This window comes from Vulpes vulpes, chromosome 15 (genome assembly GCF_048418805.1).
Source record: "Vulpes vulpes isolate BD-2025 chromosome 15, VulVul3, whole genome shotgun sequence".
NCBI classification, from domain to species: domain Eukaryota; kingdom Metazoa; phylum Chordata; class Mammalia; order Carnivora; family Canidae; genus Vulpes; species Vulpes vulpes.
Genome location: NC_132794.1, coordinates 92,862,195 through 92,882,226, shown reverse-complemented (window position 1 = coordinate 92,882,226; position 20,032 = coordinate 92,862,195). Strand labels below are relative to the sequence as shown.

At 41.1% G+C, this 20,032-nt stretch overlaps 1 protein-coding gene across 4 annotated transcripts in view; it reads right to left on the bottom strand.

Annotated features, from left to right (window-relative positions):
• CNNM2 (cyclin and CBS domain divalent metal cation transport mediator 2) overlaps positions 1-20,032 on the bottom strand; it is a 148,800-nt gene that overhangs the window by 19,186 nt on the left and 109,582 nt on the right. For 2 of the 4 annotated variants that reach the window (XM_025993012.2, XM_025993016.2), the window contains exons 2-4: positions 5,594-5,737; positions 2,353-2,490; positions 164-333 (exon numbers count right to left, since the gene is read on the bottom strand). In XM_025993012.2, coding sequence (XP_025848797.1) covers positions 164-333; positions 2,353-2,490; positions 5,594-5,737 — 452 coding nt within the window. Of the gene's footprint in view, positions 1-163; positions 334-2,009; positions 2,150-2,352; positions 2,491-5,593; positions 5,738-20,032 lie in introns of those variants that run through there. The other 2 variants (XM_072739881.1, XR_011997562.1) reach the window with 2 other exon arrangements.

The following is a 20,032-nucleotide window of genomic DNA, read 5'->3' as shown; positions in this document are numbered from 1 at the left end:
TTACAGAGATGAAAACAGGGGGATGAAATCCTCCCATGTATAAGGCTACCCCAGAAGTTAAGTGTATGAACCTTGACACCCATTCACCTATAGCAAAGTCTCCTCAGAACCAGAAGGATGGGTACTCAGTGAGATCAAACAACTATTGAATAATTCTTCTGACCTGCAAAATGAGAACGAAGTAGTCTACAGGTTTGTTTCGCTGGTAGAGGTAGTATTCTGGGGCTTTCTTGTTCTTCTCATCATACTTCAGTTCCTGGATGACATTGGGGTGCTTTAGCAGCCTTAGAAGGATCTTCTCTGACATCTGGGATGGGCTAAATGCTTCTACTTCTATAGATATAAACACAACTTGATATTACACTTCAAATGGATGGAAAAAAAATTATACTAGTGATTAAGGTGTTTAGAATATAAGAATACTTGGAACCAAAGCAATACAATATGGATTAACAACACTTCCGTTTGGTGATCCACTGGGGGCAGATTACCTGGGAGAAATCAGAAAATGCTGAAGTCTCGTATTTAAATTTTTCCTTTTCAATCTGTCATCGGTTTCAGTTCTTATAAAATTACCCTAATTTTCTGATACAAATCAAGGTCAACCAGAAGCAGGCTCCTGACTGCCAGGACACCCTTCAACAGGCCACAATAGTCTGACTGTCCAACAACAGCCAAAGGAAGAAGCAAAGGTCAGGAAGCATCTAGGTGTGGGTTAGTACCAGGTGCACAGACGAAGTGCTCCACCTCTCATTCTCCCACTCCACTACCCTGAGAAAGTCTGGGAACAAACGAAGGCAGAGATTCAGAATAAAAGCAAGGCACGTGCACACATCAACATGCACTCCAACTTGCTAACTAAAAAAATAAAAAATGTTTATCTGTATTTACAAGATACCAATTTTATTTCTGATAACAAAACTCAAAATTCCTGGTGTGTGGTTGGGTCCGCTGAAACTGGACTTCATGGTATCTCAGAGGCAGAGTAGGAGAACATTTAATTTTAAATTATGGTTCTTAAATGATGAACAATATTACCAGAATTAGAAAAATGAGTTAAAGATACTGTTTATATGTTTAAAAACTGTTTTAATTAGGTGAAACATAAATTCTGTGTTAGCTTCTGTGACTTCTTTGTAATAACAAAATAAGGTAGTACATTGTAGAACTTTTGGAAAATAAAGAAGAAGATAAACAGGAAAAAATAATTATCTATAAACCTACCACTCAATCATTCTGAGCAGTTGGTGAGTACTTTTTCCCAGGACCTTGCCTGCACACGTGTGTCTGTGTATATGTGTGTGTGCACAGAAACACAATGATAATCTTACAGTTTTATATTATTTTTTTTCCTCGCCTCACATTAAATTATGAGTATATTCCCATATCATAAATATTATATTATGAGCATTTCTATGTATCTGAACACATGTTCTTAAAGAATATGTAACATTCCATCGCACAGCTACTGTTAGTCTTCTTTTCAAAATATTTTAAGTACACTGCATGCAGCTGAAGGGCACTGGATACCCATCTTGGACACAGACGTCTTCTACAGGCCACGGGGTACTTTCAGATTTTCTCACATTCCCCCTGGCCAACAGAGCTCACCCTTTACCTAGAGAGCCATCTGGGGATGTGAGAAGGGTTAGTCACTCTCTTAAATCCATTCAACCTTGACCTTTCTGGAGCAGTCAGTGCCGGCTGGATTGGCGGTTTTAATAATGTGAACACTTGCCTCCTGGAATGAGCCCAAGTTAATCTGACTTGAAGAGGCCATCAAGAAATCCATGTCAAAGCTCTTAAAATTTCTGATTTCATTGAAATCATAAAAGATAAAGATTTAATTCTGAAAATCTATTTTTCTTCTTTCCAAATCAGAGCACCTATGTTACCACTGATGTCCAACTGTTCTTCCAAGGCAAGCTGGAGAGAGAATTACTCAACTGTCCAACACATAATGAGGTGGCATCTGGTTTGCACTGCCAGCCTACTCCACCAGCGGCCTCTCCCCGGGACTTAGCTGGAAGCAGATGACCTGGCCTACTGTTGACATGCAGTGTGGCACTAACATTCATCCTTACCTTTCAGACCAATTTTAAGTTACTGGTCCACCCCTGGTAAATGTCTCAGAGGGTTCATGCCGACACTGAACACAGGAGAGGAGAGAATTTAAAAAGAAAAAAACAAAACAAAACAAACAAAACAAAAAAACAAAAAACAAAACACAAAAGTGGCATTACTTATCACCCCATTTCCCAGTCTCCACCCCCAGCCCACCCCAGTCAGTGGTGGGTGAGAAACACGGTCCAGGGTTCATAGAGATCTCAAACTGCGATAAGCTGCACTTGCCTGTTGCTAGGAAACGGTGCATGGCCAGGAGAAGCTGTGGTGATATTTTAACCTTCATCTCGCTGTCTGTCTGCTTAAAGGCGGAAAAATCTTGCTTTCTTTCACGATGGGCCACTTTCTTTTTCGTTCTGTTATCAGCTGACAGAAAAGCAAGAAAAGACAAAAGGAAATGCATTCTATTAGATCAGGACTCTTTTTGAATGAAATGATAAAATCCCCTGGAAAGGCAGGACTACCTCTAGATCGCAGGCACTCTACGCATGAGTGCCACAGGGGAAGAGGAGGAGAGAGATTCCTCATCAGATCAGTGCAGCACAGTCATGACCCAACTCAAGGTAAGGAGTAAGACGCGAGCGGACTAGCAGCAACAATAAGCATGCTTCATGAGGATCTGTAGGGCTCTTGCAAGTACATTAAGGGCCAGCTGTGGACAAAACCCTCGCACAATCTGTGTAACCACACGGCAACGGTGTGCAGCTTGGAGTGCACATAGTCTCCCACTACTCGAGGTCACACCACAGGGAAGAACCACCACCGAGTGACAGATGACACAGGGAAGTGTGCCCTGCCTTTCAGACGCTCCTAGCCTCTGCTGAAACAGGGAAAACAAACACCTGAACAAAACCTCTTAAAAGAAACAAACAAAAAGGACACTTTCGTAGAAAGTTTTAGCAATACTATCTGTTAGTGTCGTCGTTTCTACCCCAGACCATGAGATCCTCAAGATCAAACAAATGTGAGGAAGGTCATCCAGAAGAGAGGTTGGCATACTTCGTTTGTAAAGGACTAGGTAATATTTCAGGCTCTGAGGACCATACAGTATCTGGCGTAACTGCTCAACCCTGCTGTTGAGCAGAAGCAACCATATGTAAATGAATTAGCATGGCTGAGTGCCAATAAAACTTTATTACAGACATGAAATTTGAATTTCATGTCATTTTCGCATGCCACTAAGTAATTGTTCTTTTGATGTTTTTCAACGATTACCAAATATAAAAAACAGATAAAATTCTCAGCTTGTGGGTTCTACAAAAACTGGTGGCAGGCACTTGTGGGCTTGCAGTTTGCAAACCCCTGGTCTAGAAGGTGTCTGAAGAAAAAGAAGAAAAGAAAGAAAAAGAAGAAAAAAAGAAAAAGAGAAAGAAGCCTTTTTTCCCGTATTTTTCTCAACAAAGAAGTGATCAAGAAAAAACCTGGTGAAAGACAAGACCTTCATCAACTCACTCCTTTCCCAAGATTCATGGTCTGTACATTATTACCATTTCATGCCTAGGGCCAAAGAGACTAATTACCAGGCTTGTCCTGGGGAGAGGGCAATTGTAACTTATCATTTTCTTCTGTCTCAAATTCTTTTCAGAATCAGACGGCATAAATCACCAAATCTCAAAAATAATTTTCTAATGGCAGATGTAGTCATCAGCCCTGATTACCTATCAGGCAATATACCGAAATATACTTTAAATATATTTAAATATACTTTAATATATTTTAGGTATATTTAAGAATATACCTAAAACCACACGTTTAGCATGTCACCCCAGTAAGGCATGTTAGGCAACACGTCTGTGTGAAATCAGTCTAATCAAGGTTTAAAAGAAGTTAACTGAAAAGCAAACATAAGATCTTATAGATGTCTTAATTATCTTTCTTATGATGAGTACTACCCCTGAGGAAACAAAAAAATATAAAGAGACACACTTGGTATTAAATAGTCATTGTAAGGAAGGATGAAAAGAATGTAAACACACAAGTAATATTCTTTACTATGTGACCTCTGACTACTCTCCAAGTGTCAAAAGGATGAAACACATAGGAACTGGTGATTTGAAAGAATGCACTGATATATATGTGAGGGAAAAAAAGATACATTTTCAAAAGCAAGTCATTACCTAAATATAAAGTTTATCCTTTGAAAGGTACATGGAAGGCTCTCATTTCTAAAATGAGGGACACTCCTTTCTAGCAGGAGTGAATAAAAATCACTGTTTTATGCAATGCAGGCCTTGTCCCAGGTGCCCCAGGCCATCTGAACAACCCTTTTCCCTTCTAAGTCATGTTTTAAAGTCAAACAGAACAGAGCCCAGATACTCTTCTCTGCCCCACTTCTGAGAGCCCCAGATATCTTCAGGCATTGGGTCACCTTCGGCATTATCAATCTCTTGAAAGAGTCTTGCTTTCCTAAGTGAGGCTGAAGAAGAAGGCTTAAACTCCATACTCCAACAATCCAGTTGTGGACTTCAGTGAGACAAAATTCGGTTCAATACTCAGCCCAGGATCAAGTTTAATCCTTAGCAAATGCCAGCGAATCCTTCTCTCCTCTGCCCTAAGCCAAGTGACTCCTACCCCCTTCACCCATTTCTCCCTGCCCCACAAAGAAGACAGAGAGTAGCAGAGAAAGGGAAAAACATATTCTTATTGTATACCTGACCCTGTCCCGCTTCCTGTACCTACAGCTCACCACCACTGCCACAGCAAACCTACACTCACAAACCTCACGTCTATCTTCGCCCGTGGGTTCTGGAACAAGGACATTTAAACAGCTGCAATCCATCAATCTAACAAATCCTCCCCACAACAACCTGAAAGATGACCTTAAGCAGAAAAAGAAATTTATCTGAACAGAGATGCCTAGTTGTGGAAAATAAAAAATTAGTAAAGAACAATTCTTTTTCCACATGTAGAATAAATGTAAAAACCAAGAATGGAGTTTTCTGTTTAGGGCAAGTAATGACCTGATTAATGGGTTAGAAGAAGCTGGCTTTTCTTTAAAAAAAAAAAAAAAAAAAAAAAAAAAAAAAAAATTTTTAAAGATTTTATTTATTAACTCATGAGAGACACAGCGAAAAGCAGAGACACAGGCAGAGGGAGAAGCAGGCTCCCAACTGGGAGCCTGATGCAAGACTCCATCCCAGGACCCCGGGATCACAACCTGGGCCAAAGACCCCAGGATCACAACCTGGGCCAAAGGCAGTCACTCAACCACTGAGCCACCCAGGTGCCCCAAAGCTGACTTTTCCCAAAAAACCCACAAAAATAAAACACTGCCATTAGACATCACAGGACCTGCCTCCTTTCTCTCCCTCTGACGAAGGGCCTAGAACACACTGCTAAGTGGCCCACAGCCTACACACACAGCACATGGTTAGAGACAGGCAAATGACCAGTGAAGACGTGTGAGGACCCATGACCAAGAGGATAAGAAACTGCCGAGGTTTCAAAAACATATACTCAGGCTACTCACTGTATAAATCTGTTTCGTCTAGAATCTCGGATTTGATGATTTCTTCAATCACGTCTTCTAAGGTGACGATTCCCAGAACTTCATAAAATGGGTCCCCTTCTCCTTCATTGTTCACTCGCTGCACAATAGCCAGGTGGGATTTACCTTTAAAGAAAAGAAAACACAGTTTAAGAAGGAATTTTCTGACCTTCCTGAACGAAGCCTCATATGTGATGATGTTAAGAATGGTGGTGACGAACACAGATAGCAGGTGATCAGAGTATGCATTTGGGCATTTAAACATGGTGCGGAAAAATAAATAAATAAATAAATAAATAAATAAATAAATAAATAAATAAACATGGTGCGGAGATGCCACAGACAAATGGAAAAGCTTCCTGGGCTGCTGAAAGCACGAGCGCCAAGTGGGAAGAGCCTCAGCTTCTATACACCTTGGCCTGTGCCATATGATCATCTGCTTCCTCTCAGATTTGGTCTTCAGTCACTTCAGCTCTTCTTCTCCTTCTAGCAACTGCTCCTTTACTTACAGGGAACAGTTCTCGAAGTGTGGTCCGTGGACCCTTTGGGGTGCCCAAGACCCTCTTAGGAGGGGGAGGGCAACAAGGTCAAACTACTTCCAGAACACTAAAATGTTCTAGGCCTTTTGCACTGTGTGGAGATTTGAACCAATTGTGCCAAGGCGTCTGAACACAAATTGAGACCGCGGTGGCAGACCATTTCCGCTACCACACATGCCCTGGGAAAGGAGGGCAATAGTTCACTTCTCTTCAGAATGTCCCAAATGAAGATGTAAAAATTGATTTAATTAAATCTTGTCCTTGAGTACTTGTTTTTTAATACTCTATGTGGCAAAATGAGACCCACCATGAAAGGCTTTGGTGGCATTCTGAAGTACAATGAGTGGCTGTCTTGAGGAAAGGCACACACGCAACCGTTTGAACTGCAGGCTACTAGCTGCGTTTTTCACTGGACATCATTTTCACTAGAAGGATAAGTGCCAAACTGAGGGTGCTTAGACTTGGATATTTGGCAAATACTTTCGTGAAAAGGGACAAAATGAGCCTGTAGCATTAGCTTATGATAAAATTTGAACTTTCAAGGGAAAAATCGGAATTTTGGGAAACTTGTATCCACCACGGGCTTGAAAACTCAACAAAGACCCTTCTGATGAGATAACAACTGTGATTTTTAAAATACTGAATAATGAAAGGAGTCAGCATTCCGAAGATCTGCATAACTCAGTGAGCCAGTATTTCCCAAATGATCCTGGTAATGATGTTACCAAACCATGCATAGGTAAACCATCTATTCAGAGTATAAGACTCTGATTTGTAACATCAGATTTTTCCTCTCATACCCTATTTTTAAATTTTTTAAAAGAGGTTTTTATTTAAATTCCAATTAGTGAACATACAGTATTATAGTTTCAGGTGTACAATATAGTGATTCAACAACTCCATACATCACAAGTTGCTCATCACAAGTGCCCTCCTTAATCACCATCACCTAATTCCCCCATCCTCTCATCCACCTCCCTCTGGTCACCATCAGTTTGTTCTCTATTGAGTCTCTTACTTGGTTATAATAACAGATTTTTTAAAATAAACTTTTTATACTTTGGCATAATTTTAGATCGACAGAAAAGCTGTAAAGACAGTACAGAATTCCTGTATAGCCTCCCTCAGCTGCTCCCACTGTTAACATCATGCATTACCACAACCTGTTTGTAAAACTAAGAAACTGACATTGATAGAGCACTATTAAGTACATTCCAGACTTATTTGAGATTCCACCAGTTTTTCTATTAATGCCCTCTCTCTGTTCCAGGATCCATTCCAGAGCACCACATTGCATCTAGCTGTCATGTCTCTTCTAGCATCTGACAGTTTCTTAGTCTTTGCTTGTTTTTTATGATCCTGACAATCGAGGAGTACTGGTCAGGAATCCTGTAGAGCGTCCTTTGGTTTGGGTTTGTCTGATGCCTTCTCATGATTAGAGTGGGGTTCTGGGTTTTCTAGTTACATCATATCAAGGCTTAAATGATGGCCACATGACATTCTCAAGTTTCTCCACTGTAAAGTTATTAATATTTCTTCTTTTCTTCATTCTATCCTTTGGAAGCAGGTCACTAGGATTAGCCCACCCTCAGGGAAAAGTGAGGGATAGAAGTTAAGCTCTACTTCTCCTGGTGGAGAAGTACCCACATATATTATTCAGAATTTTTCGATAAGAAAGATTTCAGACCAAAGGATTTCAATTTAACAGTGCACCCAAAGTCCACTGGTATAATTTCAGATTCTACACTGCAACTAACCTTTAAAAAACTAACACTTGTGGAGTTTCAGCATCGTATCAAAGGAGAATATTCCCAATTGCCCAAAAAAGCTGTTAAAATATCCTTCCCCTTTCCAAATACATATCCATGTGAGGTCAGATTTTCTTCCTATATTTCAACTAAAACATATACTTCCTATATTTCAACTAAAACATCCACAGACTGGATGCAGAAGAAGATAGGAAAATCCAACTAGGTGATAAAGGTGCGGAAAGATAACACAACAATTATTGGTCATATAACAAAGGTTATTTTTGTTTTGGAAAAGTTACTTTTTTTGGAAAAGTTATTTTTAATAAAATGTTACTTATGTTAATGCAGTAGATCTATTATAATTGTCCTTCAAAAATGAATTAGGAAGTCTAGATGTTTTATATTACTCCATTTTAACATCAAATACAGTAAATATCAAGGGATAGAACCTACATAAACAAAAGTTCAAGAGTCTTCAATGATTTTTAAGAGCTTAAAGGGATCCGAATACAGGAAAGTTTAAAAACAGCTACTGTGGGAATGGCCACAAGGGCCAGGGAAGAACAGGTGCCCTGAAGCTGACCAGTCCTAGACTGGAGCCCCAGCATGGCCACTTCCTAGTCATTACTAGCTGTGTGATCATGAGGAAATCACAGAACTTTCCTGAGCCTCAGTCTCCTCATCTTAAAAGATGAGGCTAACAAAAATTGCTGTATCAGAGACAGTGTCCAGATCCAGCAAGGACAATGGCTAGGAGCCACTGAGCCATCAATAAATGGTAACTCTTACTCTCTTTTTAACATTCTTCCTCAGTTCTAAGGCACTGTCGACTTCTACCAGCTTATGTGGAGACAAGAAAACCCACTATATTAAAAGTACACCATGATTAAAAGATGCATTTCTCAAAAACCAATATTGGTTTTCCTAATCCAAGGCACGTGAGACATCTGAAACAGATCTTTGAATTAAGCCAAGAAGAAATGATCTGATAATTTCATGACCAAATAAAATGTATATTCTCTCTTTTTTTTTTAATTGACAGGGTGGGAATTCTTTGGGGGAAGGGTCCTTTAAATAATGTTTACTTAAAACTTCAAACTGGGGGAGTTCACTCAGACACAACCAGCTAGACGAACCAAAAATATTCTCTGGGGGCCACGTCTGATCAAGTTCCCGGCACTTACTCAGAAACTGGCTTTGATTCTGTAGGTTTGTTGGCCTTCCTCGGCTCTGCCTCAGACCCCTTTACAGGCATCAAGGTCTGAAAGCCTAGAAGTTTAGATTGTTAGACAATTAGGCATCCTAACAATTTTCATCCTTAGTGTGCTCATGTTCCAAGAATGAAAATATTTTGAGCAAATGAGACTAGGAGGGAAACTTATCAGCAAGAGATATAAACACGCATCAGGTCACGTCAGTGCTACCCTGGTCCACTCAGGCCGGTCAGTTTCTCACATCTGCTTTCCCAAGGACCCAAACATAAGCAGTTAAAAATTCTTGGTGAATGCTGTCTGTCGAAAGTTAAATTCTTTTGCTATTCCCAGCTTGTGATCATTTAAAAGGAATTTTCCAAAGCAAGGTCTAATATTAGACTCAAAATGAAGTTTCCATTCCACTGAGGCGCTATTCTCACCAAAGTAACTACCGCATAATCAGATTGTCTTGGAGCAATTCGTTTAAATGCAGATGGACATACTTGAAATACCAGCTCGATAGCACCAACAGATCTGACTGGAAAGGGCCATACTGGACTAGAAACTATTCATGTGAGTGAGGTTTCTTAGACTGAGCATTACTAGGTTTTCTTCCAAGCTCACTTAATAGGCTTTCATCCCCCCCACTTCCAGTGTTGAAACTTCTGCATCTGCCCCAGAGCCACATTCTTTTAGCTTTGCAATTTCTGGTGAGAAGTCCTGTTTTTTGAACCTTCTTCCAGGTAAGCAGTACAAAAGAGGGGGGGAAAAACCCACCCCTCCAATGGGATCCCGCTTGGAGGAAACAGCTACACAGGGCACGTAACCCCAACCCTAACCATTTGTCACGGTGAATGCAGTCTTCAGGCTCATCCATGAGTGATCCCAAGGAAAAGGCAAACTGTCAATAAAGAGATTTTAAAAACTGGGCTCAAAAAACATCCTTTTTAACCTGAGTGTAGGAAGAATTAAGTCAGGATTAAAAGTAGAAAAGCAACTTTGGGGAAACTAATGAGAGATGGTGTCAAAAACTAGAAAAGTCTATGAACTAATGGATACCTAGCTTCCAAAGAGACAAAAATACAGCAATCAGCAAAATACGGAAGGACAGGCATTAAATAACACCAGAACTTTTTAATATAGATAGATAAAATAAACTTGATAAACCACATATAGAACAAATAAAGCATACAAAGGCTGTCATGATTAGGACTTGGAAAGAAAGGAAACCTTTCTGGCAAGCTGGGAGAGGTCTTGTGGTATTCCAGTCCCTTCAAACCGCTCTGACATTTAAACCCCTAGCCTCTCTTCCTCCTGTCTGGTCCTAGAAATGGAGGAGAAAGGGATCACTAAGTCAGGCTTAAGAGAACCTAAGCAGGCCTGTTTTCAGATCATAGGGTTCTATGAATACATCTCTTCTCAAATCCAGAATCATAAGCAAGTTATTATACAGTAATGACATAGATTACTCATCTTTCTTTACCTACTGTGTGCTCAAGGCAAGGTACTTGCACAGATGAACTTAGAAGAACATGTCTCCATAATGAGATGGGCTAAGTAGCTAACAATCTATCACAGTAAAATTGGCATTAAATATCTGCCTCTTCCTGCTTCCACCACCAACCAGTTTTTTATTTGAATGCGCTCAATGAATTACTAATCCAAGCCTAGCAGGGTGGCAGGATGCCACAGTGCATCTTTTAACCTTGCCACCATTCTGTGCTCCAATTTTAAAAGACAGGTACCATTCATGTGTTGATGGAAATAATGTGGGGTGGGGGGGGTGGGGGGTGATTAGGCTGACAAAGGGTACCTGATGACAATATGAACTCATTTGCTCTCCTACAAGGTGATGTCAGTGAGGGGGAAATGGAGCAGCAGACACATTAGTTGAAATAGCTAAGGAAGAAAAGCCAAGAGAGTTGAAGTAGAATGGAATCAAGAAAAACCTGACACAGTTGTGCTAATAGAAAGTGACAGCAAGTAGTCACACAGACCCACAAAAGCAAGCACGAGGCAAACAGTCCGTGGAGTCCGAAAATACCACTCCAACACCAAGAAGAGAACAAACAAGACAATTCAATGAGGATAAACTCTGGCCAAACACTGTATGATCATCATACACGACTGCTGTGTTGCACGACTCTAGGGGTGCGATCAGCAGAGAACATGTGACCTGATGGTTCCCCTGAAGCTATGCAATGCTGTAGCCCCTCGTTCACCAAAGCAGAGCCCAAGAAGCATTTTGCTAGGCCTTTGTTTGTAAAGGATTCTCAGCGTTACAACAAAGTTGTAACAATTCATTAGGCAGGAATCAATAAAGGTCTGAAGAGAGTTCTCTGGAACTAGTGACAACAGAAATACTCTAGAAGGTGGAATTCAGGTCCCACAAAACCAAACCAAAATGGGATGGAAGGTGTTGGAATGGCCATACTGAAGTTCCCCCAAGGACATCAGTTTTTTGTATTAGCAGTGAAGACATCAGTCAGTACACTTGAAATATAAGCAGAATGAGCCTTGCTTTCCAGAAAAACAAACTGATCAAGTGAGATAATGTCTATGAGCATAGTCTGTAATCCATAAATCACAATGCTGTATAAGTATCTAGTGGGGGAGAGAGACAATAAGAGGAGGAGACAATAAGACAAGAATGTGTAAAACGAGCCATGGAGAACAAAAAGCAGGGACAGAATGATTTAGTGCAGGATGGGCAGGGAAGAGTCTCACTAATAAGGGGACATCTGAGCAAAGCTGCAGGACACTGAGGAGCCAGATGAAGCAGATAAGGGGCCAGGCAGGGTGTGACAGGCAAGAGGAGTAAGAGGCCCTGGAGAGTGAGAGGCTGGAGGAAAAGGTAGGAAGGCCAGTGTGGCTGGAGCACAGCGAGCAAGCGGGAACAGGTGAAGAGGAGGTACAGGTCGTGTAACTATTATGAAGACATTAGCCTTTGCTCTGAGGCAGGAGGTCACTGGAAGTTTCTGAGCAGTGACATGACCTGTACTGTTTTAGTAGGATCTCCCTGGCTGCTGAGGTGAAAAGAGGCTTGGCAGCTGGTAGGAGGAGGATGGCAGTAGGGAATGGCTGAGGCAGGGTAAAGGGAGAGCCAGAGAAGTTATTTCAGGAATCTAAGTAAGAGGGGATGGTGGCTCGGAGCAGGTGGTAACAGTAGAGGTGACAAGTACTTAGATTCTGAGTATGTCAGATAGAGGCGGCAGGTTTTGCTGATGGACTGGATGTAGGGCAGAGGAGAGAAGAGTCAAGGCCAGCTCTAAGGTGTCTCAGCCCAAGCAATGGGAAGCAGGTCATCATTGCTGAGGAAGGCTGTGGAAGGCCCATGTTTCAAAGGGTGAAATCAGTTCCGATGCAGACAGGTTAGGGGAGAGATACCAGCAGGTACTCAGAGAATAAAGAAAATGGGGTTTGGGAAGCCAAATTTTAAAAAATGATTTCAAGAAGCAGCGAGGACTCAAAAGTATCGAATGCAGCCAAAAACGTCACAAAAACCAATTTCAATGACAAAAGACACTCAAGAAAGAAGAATCTAAGGACTGCCACATAAGTACCATGACCAAGTCCTTGCCTGGTGTGACTTCTACTCTGACCTCTCTTGCTAACAAGTGGCCCTAACCAGAAAGGCCTGTGTCACTACAATAGAACTGGGTTTGTCCTCTCCAAAATAACACCTCCCTCTCCAAGTACTCACTTCTAGAAATGATACCATATGTTCAGTCTCCCAAGCTTAAAACTCTGAAACTACCTTTGCCTCTTCCCTCCCTCACTTCTCTCACCTTTTTTCACTTCCTTTTTCATGAAGAATGAATTCCTAAAGTACCTAAGATGTACAAGTCAGTAAGTCTTTTCACAGATATGCACACCTGCAGAACTCCCACCCAGGAGGACTAGCAGGGTCATGTCAGAACACCAGATTGAAGCAGGTGAATGCGGCAGGAGGCTGGGGCGGGCAGCCCGGAGTAGGGAATTGGGAAGTGCCTACCTACATTGAATGAACAGACATTGGGTTCCAAGGCAGGTACAGACCCACCTGTGGCCTCCCTGGTAGGACCTCCTTTCCCCAACACCTTCTCTTTGAAGTGGATCTCCCCAAAACAGAGATCATAGTGATCCAGGAACACGTGAGCTCATGACGAGCAAGTGGCTATACCACCTCAGCAGAAGAGAAGAAACACTCCTACTTTCTTCAGCCATGGGTCTGCGTTCTGTATTTTACCAGAAGCAAACCTAGGACAGAACTCCCAAGGTCCTGTAAGATGTATAAACCATGCCACGTGAGGACAAATGAAGACCCGAGACAGTTAGCTAGAGGAAATACCTGGGCAGGGAGGGGACTTGACAGAAGTCTTGCAGTCTCCGACATGGAAAACCATCAGTGATGCCTGTCCCCTCACCCAACAGCTTGTTACCTGCACTTGTTCCTCAATTTACCCCAAGGTTAACTGTCCCCTGAGGAGACCTTAACCCTCTTGATGGCAGTGGCCTCAGCTTTATGCATCTTTGTATCTCTCCCCTCCCAGCCCCCACCAAGCCTAGCACATCCCCTAACACCTCCTCTTCCCTGCTCCTGCAAGCCTAAGACTCACTTGGTCACAACACATGTGCCATCCCGTTCCTCGTTCCTCGGTATTCACTTCCCATCACCTGCTGGGTGAAGGAGAAAACTCAGCAGAGGAGGGCGCAGAGGCTACCAGAGCTTGGCCCTATGGCCCCCTCCTTCCACCTCTGTCTCCACACTCACCACCCAGCAGTTGACCCCGTTTCCTCCCGCCGTAACCATGATGGCTTAACTCCAGCTCTCCTCACAGTCCCAATCCTGGAGGTCCTTGTCATCGCTGCCCCAGCTTGGAATGCCTATCCAAATGGCATCTTTCCCGGGAAGCCCTTCCTGGTCCCTAAAGGTAGAAGTAAGCTTTTCCATTTCTCAACTCCCACAGTGTCCTCTGCATTTCTCATAGGGCACTGTCATGTGCTGCCTCATAGTGTAGGCTGTGATCTCTACTACTAGACTAATACTCCTCATTTCACCTCCCTCTCCCTTGGCACCTGGCTGGTGCCCACCCCACCCAACCCACCCAACAGGTAGGAAGGAGCTTCCCAGAAGAAGTGTTGTCCACTACAGTACCCCAACCCCTGCGCTCACTGCCACAGCACACCTCTCTGGGACTACCATGCTCCAGCCCCCACCACCCCCAGCCCGAGCACCCGTGTCTCGGCACTCATGTTATTTTTGACTGTAGGTAGGTCCTTCCCTTCTTTTCCCCCTCAATTCAATAGCTATGAGGAAAAAAAGAACCCCGACTTATAAGCCATGTTAGACAAACATAAAACGTTTCTCATAATTTTTTAAGCACAACATGGGTGAATTCTTACACATGTCCTGTACATCTTCTACTGACTAGTGTGGTGACAGATACCATGTAATGAGAGGGCAGTGGTTAAACCTAAGAGGCAGCAACGTAATTTCATTTAAGGAGCTCTATCACCTAGCTATTTCTGTACCATTTAAAGCTAAACCAAAAATAACACATTTGTGTAAGTACTTCTTTTACCTTACCATCCCCACCAGAGCTAAATGCATTTTTTCCAATTGAATTTTCCCACCATAAAATACATCAGAAAAATGTGACACTGATCTTAAAATAGGCCTATATAAACAATACATGAGTATATATATAGAAGCACTTGCTGTATATAGAAATCACTGGTTTTAAGTGATAACTGCTGCTATTCTGGGAGACAAAAGCCCCCTTTTACCAAAAGTTTTACTACTTCCAAAAATTCCTGTGGCCGACCAGTAAGCAGCTGCCCAAAATCTCTCTGGAGGGACAGCTCCTCCACCCCAGACTTGTGGGGTCATCTCAGTCACCAACAACTTACTCCCAGTTAGGTCATGTCTGACGGGTGTTGGGGGGTGGCTTACTGGGGTCGAATATGGAATCATGGTTCCCTAAAATAATCTCATGTGGGGGCTGAGGGTAGGGTTTTATTTGACATAGATAACATTTCCTAATAGGACCATTTCCTAGATAGAACTCTGAAGCTATCTACTATCTCAATAGATTATAGAGCTTTCAGAGACTGCGCCTACCATTCATTCATTGGCCACTCAAACTCAGAGTAAGGAGGTTACCACTTACTGAGGTCCTCAGCCCCTAAAGGACTTTTTTTTTTTTTTTTTTTTTTTAAAGCAGAAGCAAAGCAAATGGCTTCCCAGAAGGTGACTGCAGAGTCCTGGGCACAGTGCAGAGCCCCCAGTAGTCAGAGCACTCAGGCCAGATTTGCCAGGGCCGAGGTCCAATGCTGCACTTATAGCTAACTTCCCTATGTGCTGTTAGGATCTGCTTAACATTTAAATAGAGCTTGGTTCGACCTTTCCATTCAAACTGTAGTTTCTTATTCTATATCCCTAAAATATCTATACCTAAAAAAGAGGAAAAAAATTAGATTGAAAATATCTTTTAAGACAATTTTAAAAGGAATTGTGTCTGTAGATATCTCTACAGTATTGTTTAATTACTGATGGTTGGATTTCACTTCTCCATACCAATCTCTCATGCAGTAAGATCAGAAATAGCATAGGCTGAGAAAATCCAATCTACATGGTTCTCAGATCTTGACAGCCGTATCAGTGGAGACTTGGAGAAGGTATGGTTGCCTCGAAGAACATCCACATTCATATGTTAGGACAATTTCTGAATTATATTAAAGCCACAGATACCTGCCTGGCCAATTATAGGCATGCAAATATTTACAGACTAAATCCACAGATTTATCTAAAACCTTTGGACATATATATTTATTTACTTTCCATACATACAACTTTCTGGGCTAAAAAAATGGTATTTCATCTGTCCTGCAACTACTGCTTGCACATTTTTAGAAGCATCTTCTGGATTCAGATTTTTGTCTGGCATTAGTTTTTAAGTTATAACTGCATCTTCTCTTAGTCATCATCATTGTAGAGACTCCATCTGTTTACAATATGCCCAATCTTATTTCATCTGAGAATTTAATCTTGATACTTGACAAAACTTTTTAATATTAAACACCACACTCTCAAATGTGACCTACAATTTTCCCATCAAGCATATGCTCTTCCACTCATGAAATCCACATTGAGTAGAGGTTTTATTCCTGGCAGAGGACCAAACATATTGTGGTGTCTACCTTCTTAAGGAAACTATTTTTTTAAACGATAGGAAGATGATTCTTCCCATTATAAAATGATTATCTGCTTTATAAGATGGATTATCATTATATTAGGATTTTGAGATAGCTGTACATTCATACACAGTTGTAAAAAATAATGTAAAGATCCCACGTATTTTTACCCAGTTTCCTCAATGGTAACAATTTGCAAAACTATAGCACAGTATCACAACCTGGATATGGACACTGACGCAGTCATGATACAGAACGTGTCCATCCCACTAGGCTCTCTTGTGTTGCTCTTTTACAGCCTCACGGACATCCCCTCCCATTCCCACAAACAAATCATTTTAATACTCTCTGGTGAATCAAGCACTTAGTTTTCTACTGGCAGTGACACTTAAAATTTAGCTTAAATTTAAGTTTAAGCAAATGTAAAAAAAAATGGTAGCCAATAGGACAACATTTTTCAGCCAATAAAAACTTGTTTTACAAGCAACTTTTGAAAACTTAAGAGTAGGGGATGAGGAGGGTCTAATCCTGATAAGATTAGCTAACTATGCTTCCTTGGTTGAGGCACACAAGTAGGCAGCTATGGAAATGTGAATGCTCAGGTAGGACTGTTTTTTTAAGGTTAGTAGAGAAACAAGCCTGGATTTAATAAATGTCTGCATAGACACCTCTACAGCAGTATCATTTTCTAGCAGCTCCTCTTTGGTTTCTCTCAATGTGATGGAATTTTGATGTCTCAACTTGGATAAGTTAACAGTCTCCAGTAATTCAATTAAAACTAACCTAAGTTTTGCTATGAAAGGATTTCACAGATACAGTTAAAGCCCCTACTGGGTTAACTCTGAGGATGATCATCCTAAGTGGGCCTGACTTGATTAGCTGGAAGCCCTTTAAAGCAGGGTGAAGGACTTTCTGAGGACTAGGAGAAGTTCCACTTGTCAAAAACAGCTGCAAACCATGCCTGTGTGTGATCTTCCCAACTGACTATGGACTTTCTTAGCCTCCATAATTACATATGCCTGTTCCTTCTAACAAACCCCTTAATGAATATTGTGAGTGTGTGTCCACCTGTCTTCTCCCAATTCTGCTTGTTGGACAGACTCGGGGGCCACATCACAAAGGGATTTAGAAAGCAGATACCAAAATAAAATTAGGATTAGACCAAGTTTTCATTTACCAAACCTGAGACAATGGATGATTGTCTATGAAGACAAACTAATATGGATGCTGTACCAGAGAGAGATGCTCAATAAACTTCCTGGTAGAAATAGCAAGTCAAGTAATCTTTTGGAACAACAACAAAAAATTAACCTAGACTAAACTGTAGTTGTATCTAAAAGAAGCCAAATCATTTCTTTCAATCCTTCCAAATGGACCTTCCTATTAAAGACAGCCATCTGGTCCTCCCACCTAAGTTAGGATTCCAGGCTGAAAACAATAGATGGGCTTTCATTCCCATACCACCACCCACTTGGTTCTCTTTTTGCTTGTCTTCAGTTTTGCTGCCAGATGCTTTAGCCAAAAACCCAAAGTAAGGCAATTAATATAAGATTCCAGCCATTCTGTGACTTAATGGCCCATCCAAATGATTTGTGAGAAACTCTCGTGAATCAACAGAATAGAAACTGAAGAGTTTTTTCCATTATTCCTCTCTCCCAGAGTATTTAAAGACTTGGGATTTTCCCATCTTTTGGGGAAATATTTTTCTTATAAATAGTGAGGCATGCCGGGCATCTCCACTTCATCTTTTTTGGTGGTAACACTCACTGTACACTCACTGGAATGTTTTCCTAGTAAATGATCAGCAATGGAAAACATAGCTAAGACAAAAGATGGCTTTCAGGCAGAGATGATGGGAACCTTCTCATCTTTCCCAAGAGACAGGTAGTTTTTCTATAGAACTCTGCTATTTATTTTAGAACTAATGACTCTATTTCTGACTTGTAACCTTTGGATGATGAGGACTGACTATATTAGTAAGGTAATAGTCCGACAGATTCATAGCAGTCCATGAAACTCACGGGAGATTGCAAGAAGAGAAATATACTTCTGCTGCTAAGGCCAAATATCAGTGTTTTAATTTTATAATTTTCTCTTCTCTTCCTTCCTTATGTCTTATCTTTTTGGACCAATCATCATTTAGAACTCTGTTTTGTAGTCCAACCCTCTTGATTTCATCTCAGCTAAATTTCCTAGATGGTTTCTACAACACAAGTAGACAAGACTGGTAATGACATGAAATCCTATATAAAAATAAAATCCTCCTGTGATGTTCCTAGTGAACAAAAATTATCAAAGTCTAGACAAAGCGCGAAAACACACTGCAGATCAAGTCACACCATACATTTGCATTAGGAGCAGGCATTTTAAGGAAAGGGATGAGCAGACACCTGTTCTTTTTAAACCTGCTTAAAAAAAAAAAAACCTGCTTAAAGGGGAAACTAAAGGCTGATTTTGTTAAAGAGAAACCCATCCCCCTTTTTCATTCAAGTGTCTTTTCAGGAAGTCCTTGCTGAAGACAAGTAGGAATGAGGAGGTGGGCCTGCTATCACACTGTACAGTTAATATAAGTTAATAATTACGTATTATCTAGTTAATAACCAGGTGACCTACTCAGTGTGGAGTCTGTTTAGGATTCTCTCTCCCTCTGCCCCTCCCCCCATGCCTGCGAGTGCTCATGCATACATTTTCTCTCTAAATTATCTTAAAAAAAAAGGAACCAATATTTTCTACTATAAATTCCTTCATGATTTCTCCTTTTCACTGTTCCCATTATCTATCTCTGAAAATTGTGTTAGAGATTTTTTTTAAAGGTTTTCTTTCTTTCTTTCTTTTTTTTTTTAAGGTTTTTCTATGAGGAAAAAAATCACCAACTAAATATTTGTCAATAGAAGCTTGGTTAAATGAACTCTAGTACACCCACACAATGGAATTACTATGCAGCTATTTAAAAAATCAAAGTAGATCTAAGTAAATTATTATGAAAAGTTATCCACAATGCATTAAGGGAAAAAAACTGGAATATTATCCAAGGTATGGTCCCACTGGTATAAATAGTGTGTATATAGAAAAATTCCGGTGAGAAATAGGTAACAAGCATGCTGACTGAAATTCATAGTAACATTACAAGTTTGTGTCCCACAAACAGTAATTCTGACAAAGTCTATTTTGTGTAATTCTCATCAAAAAGGAACAAAAAGATTTAGAATTGCATATAGTACATTACTGTATGTTATCTGAACAAGAGAGAATGTTTGACTAGGAATGAAAGAGAATAGAATCTTTTGTCAACATTAGATACCTCTTAAGTAAGCATCACTTCACTATCCTGCAGGCCCCAGTGCTTACTCCATCTGCTGCCTGAGTGGCCAGCTCCACCCAGATCTGGAACTGGCTTTCTGCTCCTGCAATTCATGCAAGCAGACATCGTGTTGTGCTATGACTTCTGGCACAGCCCAATGTGCTGCCCACTTCTGCCATGGGACTTCTCCTGAAGCCTATCTCTAGTTACGTGCATGCAATCCAGAATGGGGAGAAATTAATGCTCATGGGAGGATACGTCCTCCTTTTGTACTGGAGCACAGTTCTAGGAGCATTTCATAAGCTTCTCAAAATGTCCTCAGTAGGAGAGAACACCTGCTGCCTGGAGCCATAGCCAACGCACTATCTCGTCCTTGAATTTCTTTCCATCCTTCCCATTTCACTTCCTTTGTCCTGAACTTGTGGCTCCCTGGGATCCCATTCCAAATAAACTTCCCTGTA